Source organism: Pan paniscus, chromosome 1 (genome assembly GCF_029289425.2).
Source record: "Pan paniscus chromosome 1, NHGRI_mPanPan1-v2.0_pri, whole genome shotgun sequence".
Classification (NCBI taxonomy): Eukaryota; Metazoa; Chordata; class Mammalia; order Primates; family Hominidae; genus Pan; species Pan paniscus.
This window is the reverse complement of record NC_073249.2, coordinates 24,565,650-24,586,165: the sequence shown is the minus strand read 5'-3', so window position 1 is coordinate 24,586,165 and position 20,516 is coordinate 24,565,650. Positions and strand designations below refer to the sequence as shown.

Genomic DNA, 20,516 nt, shown 5'->3' with positions numbered 1-20,516 from the left:
TGACAAACCACCTTAAACTCTAGTAGCTTCAATCAACAACAATTTACTCTCTCTTGATTCTAGACTGAGCTGAGTAGTTTTGCTGCTCTATGTGGCATTGGGTCACTCATTCAGCTGGCTGCATTCATTTGATGGCTGAGCTGGGCTGAAGTGAAGAAAGCTTCACTTACATGTGTGGTGCTTTAGTGCTTTCCCACATACTATTCCATGTGGCTGATTTGGGTGGTCATGGTCATCTCAGGGTAGTCAGATTTCCCACATAGTGCTTAGCTTTAAAAGGGAAAGTGAAACCTGGCAGGTCTCTTTAAGGGCTGGGCCTGGAACTGGCTAATATTATTTTCACAGTATTCTGTTGGTCAAAGGAGTTCACTAAGACCAGCCCAGATTTAAAAAGAGGAGAAATAGACCCCACTTTTTGATGAGTGGAGTAGCATCCATGTATATCAATCAATTAATGGTGGTTATCTTTGGATACTGTGTATTACATATCTTTTGTAAATCTCTCACAGTATGCAGCTTGTCTTTTTATTTTCTTTAGAGTGAGGTTTAATAAATTCCTAATTTTATTTTATTTTATTTTTATTATACTTTAAGTTTTAGGGTACATGTGCACAACGTGCAGGTTAGTTACATATGTATGCATGTGCCATGTTGGTGTGCTGCACCCATTAACTCGTCATTTAACACTAGGTATATCTCCTAATGCTATCCCTCCCCCTTCCCCCCACCCCACAACAGGCCCCGGTGTGTGATGTTCCCCTTCCTGTGTCCATGTGTTCTCATTGTTCAATTCTCACCTATGAGTGAGAACATGTGGTGTTTAGTTTTTTGTCCTTGCGATAGTTTGCTGAGAATGATGGTTTCCACCTTCATCTATGTCCCTACAAAGGACATGAACTCATCCTTTTTTATGGCTGCATAGTATTCCATGGTGTATATGTGCCACATTTCCTTAATCCAGTCTATCATTGTTGGACATTTGGGTTGGTTCCAAGTCTTTGCTATTGTGAATAGTGCCACAATTAACGTACCTGTGCATGTGTCTTTATAGCAGCATGTTTTATAATCCTTTGGGTATATACCCAGTAATGGGATGGCTGGGTCAAATGGTATTTCTAGTTCTAGATCCCTGAGGAATCGCCACACTGACTTCCACAATGGTTGAACTAGTTTACAGTCCCACCAACAGTGTAAAAGTGTTTCTATTTCTCCACATCCTCTCCAGCACCTGTTGTTTCCTGACTTCTTAATGATTGCCATTCTAACTGGTGTGAGATGGTATCTCCTTGTGGTTTTGATTTGCATTTCTCTGATGGCCAGTGATGATGAGCATTTTTTCATGTGTCTTTTGGCTGCATAAATGTCTTCTTTTGAGAAGTGTCTGTTCATATCCTTTGCCCACTTTTTGATGGGGTGGGTTGTTTTTTTCTTGTAAATTTGTTTGACTTCATTGTAGATTCTGGATATTAGCCCTTTGTCAGATGAGTAGATTGCAAAAATTTTCTCTCATTCTGTAGGTTGCCTGTTGACTCTGATGGTAGTTTCTTTTGCTGTGCAGAAGCTCTTTAGTTTAACTAGATCCCATTTGTCAATTTTGGCTTTTGTTGCCATCACTTTTGGTGTTTTAGACATGAAGCCCTATGTCCTGAATGGTATTGCCTAGGTTTTCTTCTAGGGTTTTTATGGTTTTAGGTCTAACATTTAAGTCTTTAATCCATCTTGAATTAATTTTTATACCAGGTGTAAGGAAGGGATCCAGTTTCAGCTTTCTACATATGGCTAGCCAGTTTTCCCAGCACCATTTATTAAATAGGGAATCCTTTCCCCATTTCTTGTTTTTGTCAGGTTTGTCAAAGATCAGATGGTTGTAGATATGTGGCATTATTGCTGAGGGCTCTGTTCTGTTCCATTGGTCTATATCTCTGTTTTGGTACCAGTAGCATGCTGTTTTGGTTACTGTAGCCTTGTAGTATAGTTTGAAGTCAGGTAGCGTGATGCCTCCAGCTTTGTTCTTTGGCTTAGCATTGACTTAACAATGCGGGCTCTTTTTTGGTTCCATGTGAACTTTAAAGTAGTTTTTTCCAATTCTGTGAAGAAAGTCATTGGTAGCTTGATGGGGATGGCATTGAATCTATAAATTACCTTGGGCAGTATGGCCATTTTCACAATATTGATTCTTTCTACCCATGAGCATGGAATGTTCTTCCATTTGTTTGTATCCTCTTTTATTTCATTGAGCAGTGGTTTGTAGTTCTCCTTGAAGAGGTCCTTCACATCCCTTGTAAGTTGGATTCCTAGGTATTTTATTCTCTTTGAAGCAATTGTGAATGGGAGTTCACTCATGATTTGGCTCTCTGTCCGTTATTGGTGTATAAGAATGCTGGTGATTTTTGTGCATTGATTTTGTATCCTGGGACTTTGCTGAAGTTGCCTATCAGCTTAAGGAGATTTTGGGCTGAGACGATGGGGTTTTCTAGACATACAATTGTGTCATCTGTAAACAGGGACAATTTGACTTCCACTTTTCCTTATTGAATACCCTTTATTTCCTTCTCCTGCCTGATTGCCCTGGCCAGAACTTCCAACACTATGTTGAATAGGAGTGGTGAGAGAGGGCATCCCTGTCTTGTGCCAGTTTTCTAAGGGAATGCTTCCAGTTTTTGCCCATTCAGTATGATATTGGCTGTGGGTTTGTCATAGATAGCTCTTATTATTTTGAGATATGTCCCATCGATACCTAATTTATTCAGAGTTTTTAGCATGAAGGGTTGTTGAATTTTGTCAAAGGCCTTTTCCACATCTATTGAGATAATCATGTGGTTTTTGTCTTTGGTTCTGTTTATATGCTGGATTACATTTATTGATTTGTGTATGTTGAACCAGCCTTGCATCCCAGGGATGAAGCCCACTTGACCATGGTGGATGAGCTTTTTGATGTGCTGCTGGATTCGGTTTGCCAGTATTTCATTGAGGATTTTTGCATCGATGTTCATCGGGGATATTGGTCTGAAATTCTCTTTTTTTGTTGTGTCTCTGCCAGGCTTTGGTATCAGGATGATGCTGGCCTCATAAAATGAGTTAGGGAGGATTCCCTCTTTTTCAATTGATTGGAATAGTTTCAGAAGGAATGGTACCAGCTCTTCCTTGTACTTCTGGTAGAATTCGGCTGTGAATTCATGTGGTCCTGGAATTTTTTTGGTTGGTAAGCTATTAATTATTGCCTCAATTTCAGAATGTGTTATTGGCCTATTCAGAGATTCAACTTCTTCCTGGTTTAGTCTTGGGAGGGTGTATGTGTCAAGGAATTTATCCATTTCTTCTAGTTTATTTGCGTAGAGGTGTTGATAGTATTCTCTGATGGTAGTTTGTATTTCTGTGGGATCGGTGGTGATATTCCCTTTCTCGTTTTTTATTGTGTCTATTTGATTCCTCTCTCTTTTCTTCTTTATTAGTCTTGCTAGTGGTCTATCAATTTTGTTGATCTTTTCAAAAAACCAGCTCCTGGATTTATTGATTTTTTGAAGGGTTTTTTGTGTCTCTATTTCCTTCAGTTCTGCTCTGATCTTAGTTATTTCTTGCCTTCTGCTAGCTTTTCAATGTGTTTGCTCTTGCTTCTCTAGTTCTTTTAATTGTGATGTTAGGGCGTCAATTTTAGATCCTTCCTGCTTTCTCTTGTGGGCATTTAGTGCTGTAAATTTCCCTCTACACACTGCTTTGAGTGTGTCTGAGAGATTCTGGTATGTTATGTCTTTGTTCTCGTTGGTTTCAAAGAACATCTTTATTTCTGCCTTCATTTCGTTATGTACCCAGTAGTCATTCAGGAGCAGGTTGTTCAGTTTCCATGTAGTTGAGCGGTTTTGAGTGAGTTTCTTAATCCTGAGTTCTAGTTTGATTGCACTGTGGTCTGAGAGACGGTTTGTTATAATTTCTGTTCTTTTACATTTGCTGAGGAGAGCTTTACTTCCAACTATGTGGTCATTTTTTGAATAAGTGCGGTGTGGTGCTGAGAAGAATGTATATTCTGTTGATTTGGGGTGGAGAGTTCTGTAGATGTCTATTAGGTCCACTTGGTGCAGAGCTGAGTTCAATTCCTGGATATCCTTGTTAACTTTCTGTCTTGTTGATGTGTCTAATGTTGACAGTGGGGTGTTAAAGTCTCCCATTATTATTGTGTGTGAGTGTAAGTCTCTTTGTAGGTCTCTAAGGACTTGCTTTATGAATCTGGATGCTCCTGTATTGGCTGCATATATATTTAGGATAGTTAGCTCTTCTTGTTGAATTGATCCCTTTACCTTTATGTAATGGCCTTCTTTGTCTCTTTTGATCTTTGTTGGTTTAAAGTCTGTTTTATCTGAGACTAGGATTGCAACCCCTTTTTTTGTTTTCCATTTGCTTGGTAGATCTTCCTCCATCCTTTTATTTTGAGCCTATATGTGTCTCTGCACGTGAGATGGGTTTCCTGAATACAGCACACTGATGGGTCTTGACTCTTTATCCAGCTTGCCAGTCTGTGTCTTTTAATTGGAGCATTTAGCCCATTCACATTTCGGGTTAATATCATTATGTGTGAATTTGATCCTGTCAATATGATGTTAGCTGGTTATTTTGCTCTTTAGTTGATGAAGTTTCTTCCTAGCCTCAATGGTCTTTACAATTTGGCATGTTTTTGCAGTGGCTGGTACCAGTTGTTCCTTTCCATGTTTAGTGCTACCTTCAGGAGCTCTTTTAGGGCAGGCCTGGTGGTGACAAAATCTCTCAGCAGTTGCTTGTCTGTAAAGGATTTTATTTGTCCTTCACTTTTGAGGTTTAGTTTGGCTGGATATGAAATTCTGGGTTGAAAATTCTTTTCTTTAAGAATGTTAAATATTGACCCCCACTCTCTTTTGGCTTGTAGAGTTTCTGCTGAGAGATCAGCTGTTAGTGTGATGGGCTTCCCTTTGTGGGTAACCCGACCTTTCTCTCTGGCTGCCCTTAACATTTTTTCCTTCATTTCAACTTTGGTGAATCTGACAGTTATGTGTCTTGGAGTTGCTCTTCTCGAGGAATATCTTTGTGGCGTTCTCTGTATTTCCTGAATTTGAATGTTGGCCTGCCTTGCTAGACTGGGGAAGTTCTCCTGTATAATATCCTGCAGAGTGTTTTCCAACTTGGTTCCATTCTCCCCGTCATTTTCAGGTACACCAATCAGATGTAGATTTGGTCTTTTCACAGACTCCCATATTTCTTGGAATCTTTGTTCGTTTCTTTTTCTTTTTATTTTTTTTTCTCTGAACTTCTCTTCTCGCTTCATTTCATTCATTTGATCTTCCATCATGGATACTCTTCCTTCCAGTTGATCGAATCGGCTACTGAGGCTTGTGCATTCGTCACGTAGTTATCGTGCCTTGGTTTTCAGCTCCATCAGCTCCTTTAAGGACTTCTCTGCATTGGTTATTCTAGTTAGCCATTCATCTTATTTTTTTTCAAGGTTTTTAACTTCTTTGCCATGGGTTCGAACTTGCTCTTTTAGCTCAGAGTAGTTTGATCATCTGAAGCCTTCTCTCAACTTGTCAAAGTCATTCTCCGTCCAGCTTTGTTCCATTGCTGGTGAGGAGCTGTGTTCCTTTGGAGGAGGCAAGGTACTCTGATTTCTAGAGTTTCCAGTTTTTCTGCTCTGTTTTTTCCCCATCTTTGTGGTTTTATCTACCTTTGGTCTTTGATGATGGTGACGTACAGATGGGGTTTTGGTGTGGATGTCCTTTCTGTTTGTTAGTTTTCCTTCCAACAGTCAGGACCCTCAGGTGCAGGTCTGTTGGAGTTTGCTGGAGGTCCACTCCAGACCCTGTTTGCCTGGGTATCAGCAGCAGAGGCCACAGAACAGCGGATATTGTTGAACAGCAAATGTTGCTGCCTGATCGTTCCTCTGGAAGTTTTGTCTCAGAGGAGTACCCGGCCGTGTGAGGTGTCAGTCTGCCCCTACTGGGGCTGCCTCCCAGTTAGGCTACTCGGGGGTCAGGGAACTGCTTGAGGAGGCAGTCTGTCCGTTCTCAAATCTCCAGCTGCATGCTGGGAGAACCACTACTCTCTTCAAAGCTGTCAGACAGGGACATTTAAGTCTGCAGAGGTTTCTGCTGCCTTTTGTTTGGCTATGCCCTGCCCCCAGAGGTGGAGTCTACAGAGGCAGGCAGGCAGGCCTCCTTGAGCTGTGGTGGGCTCCACCCAGTGGGAGCTTCCTGACTGCTTTGTTTACCTACTCAAGCTTTGGCAATTATGGACGCCCCTCCCCCAGTCTAACTGCGGCCTTGCCCTTTGATCTCAGACTGCTGTGCCAGCAATGAGAGAGGCTCTGTGGGTGTAGGACCCTCTGAGCCAGACATGGGATATAGTCTCCTGGTGTGCCATTTGCTAAGACTGTTGGAAAAGCACAGTATTAGGGTGGGAGTGACCCGATTTTCCAGGTGCTGTCTCTCACCCCTTTCTTTGACTAGGAAAGGGAATTCCCTGACCCCTTGAGCTTCCCTTGCTTCGGCTCACGCTCGGTGCGCTGCACCCACTGTCCTGCACCCAGTTGCTGACACTCCCCAGTGAGATGAACCCGGTACCTCAGTTGGAAATGCAGAAATCACCTGTCTTCTGCATTGCTCATGCTGGGAGCTGTAGACTGGAGATGTTCCTATTCGGCCATCTTGGCTCCACCTATCCTAAATTCCTAATTTTAATACAATGTAGTTTTGGAATTTCATATTATATTCTTGTTTTTAAGTTATTCACTATCTCTAGATCAGAAAATTGTTCAGTTTTCAAGTTTTACTTCTCACATTTCAGTCACTTTGGAAAACTTTCTTTGTCCTTGTTTTGTTTGTATATTTGGTGTGAGTCAGGAAATGAATCTAATTTCATTTTTTTCCCCTTACGGCTTTTTTTTTTTTTCCTAGCTGGATTATTTTTCCAACTGATTTGATATGTTACTTGTTGTATATCAACGTTTCATCTACTTTTCTTTTTTTTTTTTTGAGACAGAGTCTTGCTCTGTTGCCCAGGCTGGAGTGCAGTGGCCTGATCTCGGCTCACTGCAAACTCTGCCTCCCAGGTTCCAGTGATTCTCCTGCCTCAGCCTCCCGAGTAGCTGGGATTACAGGCATGCACCACCACGCTCGGCTAATTTTTGTATTTTGAGTAGAGACGGGGTTTTACCATGTTAGTCAGGCTGGTCTGGAACTCCTGACCTCAGGTGATCTGCTCACCTTGGCCTCCGAAAGTGCTGGGATTACAGGCGTGAACCACTGCGCCCAGCCTCATCTACATTTGGTACTGTTTCTGTGATTTCCATAATGTTATCTGTAAATTTCTATGTTCCATTACTATGCTGCCTCAGTTATTAAAGCTTTAGTATTAATTCTACTATTAGACTCTCCTTCATGTTATTTTTTTCTCAGAAATGTCTTGGCTATTCCTGACCTTTTATTCTTCTATATAAATTTTTAATCACCTTGACAAAGTCTGTCAAACAAACAAAAAAACTGTTGAGATTCTGATTGGAGTTATTTTGACTGTAAAGAATTGATGTCTTTGTTTTTTCTACTCAGTAATATTTTGCTCTTTTGATCCTCTTGATTGAGGTTTATTTTCTATTTTTAAACATTTCTGCTTTAATCTTTAGTATTATTCTACTTTGGATTTATAAAGTTTTACTTTTTCTAACTTCTTAATTTGGATACTTAATTTAGATAATATTTCTTGTTTTCTAGTATAAGCATTTTATGGCTGTATATTTATGTATGAGTACCTCTTTAGCTGCATCTCACAAGTTTTAATTTTAATATCTTAACATTTATTTCTTAATATTTTAAATTTTCTATCATTTCTTTTTTTGAAATATGAGTTACTTAGACAGGTATTTCTTTATTTCCAAATTTATGGGGTTTCCTGATTCATCTATTTCTACTCTAATTGTATTGTGGTCATAGAATTTGGGCTATATGATGATAAATCATTTCAAATTTGTTGACTTACATTATGATCCAGTAGGTGGTTGATTTTCAAACTATGCCATATGTGCTTAAAATTATATGTATTCTGCACTTCTTGAGTTTTATATAATATATATGTTAAATCAAACTTTTAAATTGGGCTGTTAAAATCTGTATCCTTAATGTTTTCGTTTGTTTGTTTGCTAGTTTTGGTAGGAAAAGGTTGGCCTGATTAACTGAAATAAGTTTGTTAAAATGCCTCATTATCATACTAGATTTATTTTTTCTCCCTATGTTTCTTTCAGTTTTTGCAATATATATTATATGTTTACACATTTGCATTCTATATTTAGAAACTATGTTGTTAAGTCCAAATTCCAAACTCTTCTGTTTTATTTTCCTGGCAAAATGAAAATTTAGTCACTATGTAGTGATTATCTTTCTATCTAGTGACTCTTTCTGCTTGAGTACCTTTTTTCTGATATGAATATAGCTATAATATTTTTATTTTCTTTAATAGTTGCCTGGTATATCTCTTTCCTGTACTTGCATCCTTGTTGTATCTTTATGTTTCGGAAATTTGTCTTTTGAATAGGGTATAACTGAAATTTCTTCCCAATTTTGCTATCATTGTCCTTTTAGATAATTTAGTTCATTTATATTGATTATAATTAGTAATATGTTTCTATTTATTTCTGCCACTTTATTTTGTACTTTCTCTTTTGTTCTGACTCTTCTATTTATCTTTCTGTCTCCTCTTAGATGGGTTGCTTATATATTTATTTTTATTTCACCCCCACTCCCAACTGTTAGCTTGAAGTTATGCATTCTATATATACTTTAGTCATTACCATAAAAATTTTAAGATGCATACTTATCAAAGCATAAGTTTAATCCATCTGTTTTTCTTCCCCCAGAAAATGCAAGTATCTTAAAACACTTTAGTTCTGGTCATTCCCCCTCCTGACCTCTATGCTGTTATTGTTGGGTAATTTAGTTCCATCTCACTTTTAATCCCATAAGAAATAATTATTGTTTTATGCAGTGTTTGTTTAGCTTTACTCACATATTACTTTTTTTGCTCATAATTTTTTCTTTCATCTGAGACCTTTCACTTGAGATCATAGTACTTCTTTTTTGAAGTCCTTTAGGGTAATTTTTACTTGTGTTTATTGATTTTATTTGCCTAGCAATGTCTTTATCTGGTTAAAAAAAACACATATTTTTACCAGATATAGAATTCCAAGTTGATGGTTATTTTTCCTTAGCACATTGAAAATATTGTATCATTTTCTTGGTTTAGATTTTACTGTCAAGAAGCCCATTCTTAGTCCAATGGTTTTCCAGCTTAAGTAATCTATCTGTAGTACCATTAGGATCTCTTCCTTGTCTTTGGCATTCTGCAGTTTCACTATGTTGGGTGTGTGTACGTGTGTGTGCATGTGTGTGTGTATCCACATGTGGCTGCTCATATGTATGTATATATATGAACATATGTGCATTCTGCTTAGAATTTGTTGGACTTTATGAAACTGAAGATTTATGTCTGGAAAATTATTCTCAGTCATTATGGTCCCCATTTCTCTCTTCTTCCAGACTCTTGATTTGTTTTGTCTGATTTATTACTTTATTCTTTGTAATAGTTAACCCATCTTTTATTTTTTCAGATCTACCTGAATAAAAATAAGATTACTGTTTGGGAAAGTGAAGGAGGAAATGAATATTGTATGGGCAACCTATTAAAGTCAACCACACTATTCTTTATTTTAAACTTTTTCTCATGTTTTTAATCCCTCTCTTGTATAAACACATAATTTGTTTTGCCTCTGATACTTTGGAAGGTTCATGCATTATTATATTTCTTCAAGACTTAATACATTATATTTCAACCTGTAGTTTGTGAGCTGTGCATTTTAGATAGCATCTATTGACTCTCCATTGCAAAATGAAGATATTAGAATATAATTCATGAATTTACCTTTTATCTGATATCTCCTATTCCCAGATTTCCATTGTTTATGTTATAATTTTTGTTCTTCTTATGGATAATTTTATACTTTTTAATAATATATTTACGCTTCTGTTATTTTATCAGCCTTAACCAGTGTCTGTTGACCTCTGTATCAGAAATATGAGGAAAGCAAATCACTTATGCTACCTACATTCCATCTACCTCCCTTTCCTCCCATCTTGATTTTTTTTTAGTACTTGCACTATTATTTCAATACTCATATTTAGATTTTATTTACTATCTCAATATAAGTATAGAAATAAAATTTTGTTCTGTGTTCATAAGTCCCTTCGTTGTTTTGACTTAGTTCTGTATTTAAATGAGTTTAATGCTGTTATTATTTTCTTTATTTACAAGTTGTCCTTTTTTTATGTCTGTGTTGGTGGGATTTATTTTCATGTGCCTTTTATAAGAAGGTATTATGGGTGATATTTTTCATGAATTTTGCATGTTTTGAAATGTTTGTTATTTTCATGCTTAAATGAAAACTTGACTCTGTATAAAATTCTTAAACTATTCTTTTTATTTCCCTTAGGAAATGTTCTGGTATTTGAATGTTGCTGTGAGAAGTGTGAGGTTAACTTGATGTTTTTTACTTGTCTGATATGAAAAAAGTAGCTCATTTAATTTTTTTTTACAGTTTGATTAGTAATGAGTTTGAGCAACCTTTCTTGTTTATTAGATGTTTGTTGGTAATGATGAGAGCATGAATATGTAAGTCACTCCAAAGTCAATGCTGAGGTTGGGGTTAGCATATACTCTCTTGAAGGAGCTGGCAAATGATGGCCTATCGGCCAAATCTGACCTGCCACCTGTTTTTGTATGTCTACAAGCTAAGAACGGTTTTTACACATGAAAATTCACAACCACTTTAGTGATAGGTAACACTAACTTCGAATCCCAGTTAAGTGAGATGTTATCTTCCCCAAAAGAACACTATTTTTCTCATAGGCCTACTGTATTACAAAAAAAAAACTTAATTATTATTACCACTTATTGAATTTCATCAATAAAACATTTGTGGCAATTTGTTTTCTCTTTTGTTATATGGTACCTATGTAATAGCCTCAATTTTGCCTTTTTGACTCACAAAGTCTGAAATATTTACTCTTTGGCTCTTTTTATTTTATTTTTTGAGACGGAGTCTCGCTCTGTTGCCCAGGCTGGAGTGCAGTGGCACGATCTCAGCTCACTGCAACCTCTGCCTCCTGGGTTCTAGCGATTCGCCTGCCTCAGTCTCTCAAGTAGCTGGGATTACAGGCATGCACCACCACTCCTGGCTAATTTTTGTGTTTTTAGTAGAGGCGGGGTTTTGCCATCTTGCCTAAGCTGGTCTCGAACTCCTGGCATCAAGTGATCCGTCCACCTTGGTCTTCCAAAGTGCTGGGATTACAGACATGAGCTACTGCACCCGGCCTCGTTGGCTCTTTTTCAAAAAAAGTTTACTGACTCTTGCTTTATTGCAAGTCCAGAATGGATTTGATTTAGGGATTTTTTTTTTTAATCCAGTGCCATCTACTTCCCTTAGGCTCTGTTTCTTCATCTTATCTCCAGTTATGGTCAAAGTTGTATCCTTCAGTTATTGGCTGCAGTGAATGATCCTTCTGTGGCCTTTCTTGGTATTCTTTGGGTCATGACTAGGACTCTTTCTGCACCCTGAGTCTCGTCAATAGGTAGACTGTCCTACATTGATGTTATAGTTGTCAGCTTCATACCTACTGTGTAGATTTCTGGATTTTTTTTTTTTTTTTTTGAGATGGAATCTCGCTCTGTTACCCAGGCTGGAGTGCAGTGGCACAACCTCGGCTCACTGCAAGCTCCGCCTGCCGGGTTCACACCATTCTCCTGCCTCCGCCTCCCGAGTAGCTGGGACTACAGGCGCCCACCACCAATGCCCGGCTAATTTTTTGTATTTTTAGTAGAGATGGGGTTTCACCGTGGTCTCAATCTCCTGACCTCGTGATCCACCCACCTTGGCCTCCCAAAGTGCTGGGATTACAGGCGTGAGCCACGGCGCCCGGCTGGCATTTCTATTCTAGTAAGAACTACTCTTACCCCTGGCTTATTTCAGTCTATCTTAGTTGATTTATCTGAAGCATGTTCACTTGCCAGCTAAAACTTTTTCTATTCTCCATTGATTCCAGTCTTAAATTTTTGCCTTTAATTCTTCAGTTACAGTACACGGCCATGTAGCACATCAACTTTATTTAGAGACTTTCTGTATCTTGTTAGATTTCCCTCAGTCATCAGAAAGAAACTCCCCTTTTTATATTTCATAACCCACTCCCTTTTGTTCTATTCTATTCTGTCTGAAGAACGCTAGTAGTATATGGATGTGGCCTTTTAGTGCTTAGTGAATGATGAAATTAGTTCATCAGCTTCAGCTACCACTTCTGATGACTTTCCTAAGTTCTTTTTGATAATTTCCCCTAAGAAAATAATCTTAAAACTTATCATTATCTTTAGCATGCTATTTAATGTAAGCTAAAATTGTATGTACATAAACCAATGCATGTAAGATGGAAAAAAATTGCCATAGAAAGGAAGTTAGACAATATAGAGATTGCCCTGAGAAGGCTAACTAGCTTAGTGAAGGGTTTGGAAATTATACTGTATATAAGAAACAAAGGCAGTCAGGATATTATATTAAGCCTATTGAGAAGCTGGGAACTATATATGCCATTTTGAATACCAATTGTCATAGCTGTCAGATTGTATTGTATATTAAATATAATAATGTGAATTTTGTTACAGCCAGTTCCTTTATAGTTTTGTTCAGAAAAACATATGGAGACGTTTATACCCATTGATTTGACAACTGAAAATCAAGAGATGGACAAGGAGGAAACCAAGACAAAACCAAGGTAAAAGTAAGATAAAATATAATGAGTTTTTTTCTAAAGTAAGATTTCAGCAGTGTATGGCTGGTGGTAAGCCATTCTGACAGTGAAAGACTTAAAATATCTTATCAGAATTTATTGATGATTCTAGAGTTTAGAAAACCTTAGTTTCTCAGGGAGTGTTTTCTGATAAGACAGGCAAATTAACCCTGGTTGTTGGCTCCTTCCCCCAGACCAACCTTGCATATGCCAAAAAAGTGAGAAGGAGGTTGTTGGATATGAGAAATTAACCAACAACTGAGAAATCCTAGGAAAGCAAAAGGTATCATTTGTAATAGTATCAAAAAATAGGTACATTAGATACATAGAAATACTTTTTTTTTTTTTTGAAACAGAGTCTCACTCTGTCGCCCAGACTGGAATGCAGTGGCACGATCTTGGCTCACTGCAACCTCCGCCTCTCAGGTTCAAACGATTCTCCAACCTCAGCCCCCCGAGTAGCTGGGGTTACAGGTGCCCACTACCACACCTGGCTAATTTTTTTTGTATTTTTAGTAGAGATGGGGTTTCTCCATTTTGGCCAGGCTGGTCTTGAACACCTGACCTCGTGATCCACCCGCCTCGGCCTCCCAAATAAATACGATTTTTTAAAATGATGTAATTATGACCTTTATGAGAAAATTATAAAGTTTAATTGAGAATTCAACAAAATTTATATAGAAGAGCAAAGGGCCAAGAATATGTAAAACACTCCTTAAAAAGAAAATCTGATAATCTTGACCTACAACTATAAAAACTTATTATAAAGCTATCATAACTAAGAAGTGTGCTGTAGAAACAAGGATACACAAATAAAGAATAAAGAACCCAAGAACAGACAATTATATTCATTTTAAGTGAACATAGACTTGGCGTTATAGGTTAGTGAGGATTGAGTGGGCATGTTCAATAATGGTGCTGTGACAATTGTATATCCTTATTGGGTGGGGGCAGGGGAAGAAATGGAGTCTGTCTCTTACACTATACCAAAAAGTCAAGGATTTAAAGACTTATGTATTAATTAAAAGACTTGTAAAAGGTAAAACTTTATGTTAGGAAAACATATAAGCTCATTTTGTTATTACCTTGGACTAAGGAAAGATTTCTTAAGAAGCCATAAACAATACAAACCATAAAGGAAAAGGTAGATAAATTATATTAAAATTAGTAACTTCTGTTTATAAAGACATCAAGAAAGTGAAAAGATAATTCCAAATCAGAGATACAAAGTGACATTTTGATTGCTGCTCAAAATGTGTAAATAACTACTACACATTGTTAAGAAAATGGCAAAAAATTCAGTACCAAAAAAAAGAAAAAAAGGTGGGGAGGACAACAGATATGGATAGACATTTTAATGAAGGGGAAAATTTTCAAGATGTTTATAAACAAAGAGGGAACTTAAAGCGCTCAAATGAAAAGGATTTAAGAATAATACCTAATAAATGATCTATAAATAAGTTCAAAGACATTGTGCTTTCTTTGTCCTAGAAAAGAAATATTACCTTCTTAATGATATAAGTATTTTTCTTTAATATACCAATAAAGTGCTTTTTTTCCCCTTAACACTACATATAAGACTTTATGGAACCTAGAATTTTCTCTGCTTTGTAAAACTGTGATCTACCATATAAGTCTATTGTAGGCAGTAATTTTGGATTCTGTTCTTATGAAAAAGTTTTTCCAGCAGTAGACAGTTGGCCAGTGTCCTGTGAAAAAAAAGGAAGGCAACATATGAGTATGAAATTTCAGAAAATTGTGTTCTGACTTCACTTTGCTTAATTGGGTAACAATTCTTCATCTCCTAAAATGAGATCAAGATTCATAAAGCCCTTCTAAGTTTAAATGTTCAGTGATAATTTATATTTATTTTTTAGTGGTAACACCAGTTAGACCTATTTAAAATTTAACTAGACTCTCCATGTAAATGTTGCAGATCTTTTTCAAAGTGCCTATCAAAAATTACTTGAGTGAATAGATATTATATTGTATTGTTCAGAATAAATATTTAATCTTTCAATTATGGAGCATGTTAACCATAGCATTTATTAAACCTAAGAAGCTGTTTTAATTATAAATGTGAAATTTTGGTAATATGCTAATAGCTCAGTATTTTATTGGTGTGATTTTCCATTTATTTTCTTAGAATTGTTTTCTTTGTCATTTAGACTTTTAAGATATGAAGAGAAAAAATATGAAGATGTGAAACCATTAGAGACTCAACCAGCTGAAATAGCAGAAAAGGAAACATTGGAATATAAAACAGTTAGAACATTCTCTGAATCTTTGAAGTCAGAGAAAACAGAAGGTATTTATCAAGATTACTATTCTGGCATGTTGATTTATATTTTAGTTTATGGAAATTGAAAGAAATTTTTCATAGCATTAAATTAAAGAAACAAGTGAAACATATTGAAATATTAGTGTCTATTTTACTAACTTCATTAGTTGTAGCAGTTAGCAGTGTCTTCAAATAACGGGAACATTAACTACTCATAATAAAAGTAACGAATATTACTAATACCAGTGAAATGTCAGAATATCTGATATGTCTGTACCACTTTACAGTTTCCATCACTTTTTCATGCATATCATGTCATTTTTTTTGAGGTACAGACCTTACAGGTGGGTCACGGTTCTCCTAAGTCCCCAGTGCCTCTAGCTGTATTGTGACCTCCTTTATTGGTCTTACCTACTAGTGTCTAATTACTCCCTCACATACTTCCATTTTTTAAGTCTTCTTTCCTTCTTCACTCAAATTCTGCCATTTTCAGGATTTGATTTTATTTTTTACCACAACTTCCTTTCTCATCCAGCACTCTTATGTCCTCACTTTTATAAGCTTCCAGCCCCATTTATGGTGCTTGTGTGGGGAAAACTGTACCTCCTCTCCTTTAAAGTAAATCCCACCACCTCTGGAGCTCCGCTTCTGCCATTTCCATAGGAAGCTGGGGTCCATCAGATATATTCTCTTATGTCTTTTTTTCTCCTAGCTCTTTTTGTCAGCACATAAACATGCCACATGCTTAAACACCTTAAACAAAACAACCCAGAAGCATCTTTAGTTCTGTATTAGCTTTTCAGAGTTATCAGTCCTCTTGAAAGAGTAGCCTAGACTTCCTTACCTCTAATTCATTCCTCAACCTGGATTCTACCTCCTTCATTCTACTGATAAGACTCTTTCAAGGTCACCAGATACCTCCTCATGGCTAATCTTTATAAAATAATTAATTTATAAATAAAATAATTTGTATTTTACTGCACCATTCTGCAATATTTTATTATTTGACCACTTATTTCCATTTTTCCCTCTTGACTTTTAAGGAAATTTACTCACCTGGCTTTCTTTATACTTGTCTATCTGCTCATTTTCAGTCTCTTTTATGGATTTTTACTTCTCTGTGTTCCCTTTAAATGTTATTGTTTCTCAGGTGTTTTAGGGTCTGCCAAAATTAGTGTTTCCTGTTCTCTCTGGACTAGACCATACTTTGTTTTTAGTAATAATATATAGTCATGTACTGCATAACGACATTTTGGTCAATGATGGACTGAATATATGATGATGGTCCCATAAGATAATAATACTGTATTTTCACTGTACCTTTTCTATGTTGAGATGTGTTTAGATACACAAATACATACTATAGTGTTACAGTTGCCAACAGTATTCAGTACAGAAACGTGCTATACAGATTTGTAGCCTCGGAGTAATAGTCTATTCCATATAGCCTTGGTGTGTACTAGGCCGTACCACCTAGGTTTGTGTAAGTGCACTCTTAGATGTTTGTGTGACAGAATTGCCTAATGATGCATTTTTCAGAATGTATCCCTGTCATTAAGCAATACATGACTGTATTTCTTCCTATTTTACCTATTAAATCCATACCACAAACAATATTTAGGTACACCTTTAGTTGTCTTCATCCTCTGCCTGAAGATGGGTATATTTGATTTCTGGAAGGGGCCTGAGCTTCCAGAATTCTGGCCTTCATTGGGCCAGAATGTTTTAATCTGTGGAGTGCCTAGACCTTACAGATAGCTGTGTTTGCAGGCTGGACAAAGCTTCCCCTCCAACAGAGTGAAAAGTAGGAGTACTCTGAGCCTTTTGCTATTTTTCTTAGGAAAGAGGAAAGAAATATTAGGCTAGACAGGGATACAAGTGTTGGGTAAAGCAAGGATTTGGCCACGTTAAGGAATTTTGTCATTATACTTTGAAGATAAGAGCCGTGGAAAGGTTCTAAGCAAGGAGTTAATATGAGGATTTCTGTTTTGTAAAGATCACTCTGGCTGTATATTGAAGAACAGATTGGAAGAGAACAAGAATCGATATAGGGGGACCATTTATGAGGCTGTAGATATTCTGAAGGTAGAATTATCAGTTACGGTGATGGGTTGGTGAGAGAGAAGGAGGTGTCAAAGATGATACCTACACTTTGGGCTTGCTTAAAATAATGAATAGTGGTCCCATTCACTAAGACAGGAAGTCCTAAAAAAAGGTCAGGAGTTTAGAGGAAGGATCATGAGTTCAATTTTGGACATGTTGAATTTGGGGTACCTTTGACACATGCCAGTGATGTCTAGGAGGCAGTTGAATGTATGTGTCAGGAGCTCAGAGAAGTTAGGGCTGAGGTGTTGTATTTGGGAATAATCATGTGTGTGGAAGTTTAAGCCATAGTCATGGATGAGATTGACCAGTGAGAATGTATAAAGTGAGACTAAAACAGGGCCAAGGAACAGTAGCAATTACGAGCCAGGAAAAGGACAGCTGCAAAGGACATGGGATTGGTCAGAGTTAAGCTGAATAGGATGACAAGAAAGAGAGAGTGTGAGGTGTCACAGGACTCACCCAAAGGAAACAACTGTATCCAAAAGGAGGAGTGGTCTAAAGTATCAAATAACACTGGTAAGTAACATGAGGACTAGAAAATGTCCATTGAATTTACTGACCTCAAGAATATGGGACGTGAGTGCTGTTTTTGTGGCGTTCCAAAGCCAGACCAGAGTAGAATAAGAAATGCATAGTAAATGAGGAAATAGAGTTAGTGACTATATGCAACTCTTGAGAGAAGTTTAGCTGTGAAGAAAGGCAGGATGTAGACTGATAACCAGAGGAGCTGTGGTTTTGAGGCAGGAGCTGCTTGGATATGCAAAAGAAAAAAGGAGTAGTTAATAGTGTAGGCATGAAGAGACATGATCTAAACAAAATGTGGAAAGGATTGGTCTTGGATGAGAGGAAAACCAGACACCTCCTTTACTAAGTCAGGAGGACAGGAGGGAAAGATGGGTGCACATGTGGGTTGCTTTGTTTGTTTGAAAATGGCAAGTTGAAGGAATTCCCACTGATGCTTTTTTTGTTCCCTGGGAAGTAGGCTTTGAGATCATTTAGAGGAGAGAGACTGAAAGGTAAAGGTTTAGAGATTTGAGGAGCATGGAGAAAATCTGAAATAGTCATTGAAAAGGAAGAAGAGCAAGTTAACTGGACAGACAATAGGATTTTTGGTTTGTGTTCAGGATCCATTTGTGGTTAATTAAAATGAATTTTGGGGGTTACCAATCCACGTAGGGCCTCTTTCAAATAGCACTAGGATGTGCAGATGTAGGCACAAAGAACACATAGAGTTGGTTTTATCCAGGGTCAGCGTTTTGCCATACAGGTGAGGCCAACAGAAAGAGGGAGTTTAGGATATTGGCAAGAGTGCTGTGGAAAGACATAATCTAAGCTGGATAAAGAGAAAGGTGAAATAAAATAGAGGGATGATGGATTGTAAGAAAGGAATGGGGCAATGGACTGGAGTTCCTGATGAGCTTAAAAAATGGTCATGTTGGGAGAATTAAACAAGCTGAGAGGATGGAGGGCAAGTGATGACAAGCACTATTATGTAATTGTGAATGTGGTTGGTTGATGTAGACTTAGTGATGGGAGGACATCTAGAAAATGGGGGAGGAGAGCACAGCTTTAGACAGGGTCTTAATTCATAACACTGAAGTCATCCACATGATGGCAGATTTAGTATGGAGAAAGTTGGCTCTCCCGTGAGCCAGAGTTCCAGATTGAGTGACCAGGCAATTGGTACTTATCAATGAAGAGTGGAAGAATATAGTGGAATCGAAAAGCATGAGCTTCTAAGGAATAGGGTTTTTTTTATTTATTAAAGAAAGAGGGCAAGTTGTTATGATTTGGAAGTGGTGAATGGAGAGTAAGGAGTGTTAAAACAAGCTCACTTTCCAATCTTGAAGTAAATGGAGTGTGGGAATATAAACAGCCTCTAACCAGAGGGTTGCATGTCAGTAGTGCCATAGGGAATAACTAGGTTTCAACTAAGGTAGAGAGGTCAGAGAAATTCTTGAAATAGAGCTTAAAGATAGAAGAAAGTTTTCACAACTACCTCACCAATCTTTCCACTAATGCCCACATTTTTTTCATTGTGATCTCCTGAACAGTCCTCTTGTTTTCTTATCTTTCTCTCATCCCCAGCCACCCTCCTCCTCACTACCCCACAATTGAAAGCCTTACCATCATTCAACATTTGATCTTTGGAACAGGAGAGGTCTGTGGTCTCCTGATTATACAAGTGGGAAATTATCTCTCTTCTGAATTAGGACTATTGGTTGAAATAAAACTTACTGTTTATTTCATTTGTATCCCTTTGTTTTGTTTGTAATTATCGTGTCTTTTGCCTTACTAAATTGTAGCACAATGCCTTGCACTACAGAAATATTTGTTCAATGAATGAGAACAAGAAAATGTATTTCTTTCTTCAAAGGTCTGTTTTTAATATTTTCCCCATTCTTCTATGTGTTAAGTCTACCAATTAGGTAAGCCATAGACAAAATAAGAAATAGACCTTTTGTTACTTTTCTGTATTTATCTCTAAATATTTTCTCTGCTCAGTTATCAAATTACAGTTAATAAACAGGGTCCTCTTCTGTATTTATTTCATGTGAGGATTCACACTTTAAAGATTTAGTATAATATTCAAAAACCACAGTTTCTTTTGTATCAACCTAATAATAAAGTTACCTAACACTTACCTTAGTAAGCACTTACTGTGTGCTTTAAATGTATTAACTAATTTAATTCTTGTAACAACCTATGAGGTTCTTACTGTGACAATTCTCATTTCAAAGGTGAGGAAAGCAAGGCAGATAGGTAACTTACAAAGTAAATCATGTGACTATGAGTGTTAAAGCTTGTATATGAGCTTGGAACCCAGGCAGTGGGATTCAGCCTGTGCTCTTAACTACCATGCTATACTGCCTTATATAATCATTAACTGTATTGCTGGGTATGTGGAATTACTATGGTATTATTTACAGCTCACACTAGTTATTCAGTTAATAATGGTTTTATTTTCAGATTACCTTAGAGAAAGTATAATTCAACAACATATGGTTTCTCCAGAGCCAACTTCCCTTAAGGAGAAAGGGAAGTCAAGGAGAAAAAAGGATCAAACTCATGCTTGTCGAAATGTTAGGAAAGCCAGGCCTGTGTCCTATGATAGAACAGGTATGTGGTATCACTGAACCAATTGCTTAGAAATCACTATACTTTTTCAGATTATTCTGTGGTTTGTGTGCTTATATTGGACACTGACTTTAGAAAAAACAGTCTTACTGAATTTTATGTGTTTGGTTGCTTAAGGATTATTACAATGCTTTTAAAATTCTTTTTGAAAA

General features: G+C 37.2%; 1 protein-coding gene across 3 annotated transcripts in view; it reads left to right on the top strand.

Annotated features, from left to right (window-relative positions):
- DNAH14 (dynein axonemal heavy chain 14) overlaps positions 1 to 20,516 on the top strand; it is a 463,650-nt gene that overhangs the window by 10,333 nt on the left and 432,801 nt on the right. For all 3 annotated transcript variants that reach the window (XM_034947740.3, XM_034947730.3, XM_008967781.4), the window contains exons 2-4: positions 12,715 to 12,824; positions 15,008 to 15,147; positions 20,197 to 20,346. In XM_034947740.3, the coding sequence (XP_034803631.2) occupies positions 12,748 to 12,824; positions 15,008 to 15,147; positions 20,197 to 20,346 (367 nt within the window). In that variant the 5' untranslated portion in view covers positions 12,715 to 12,747. The remainder of the gene's footprint in view (positions 1 to 12,714; positions 12,825 to 15,007; positions 15,148 to 20,196; positions 20,347 to 20,516) is intronic.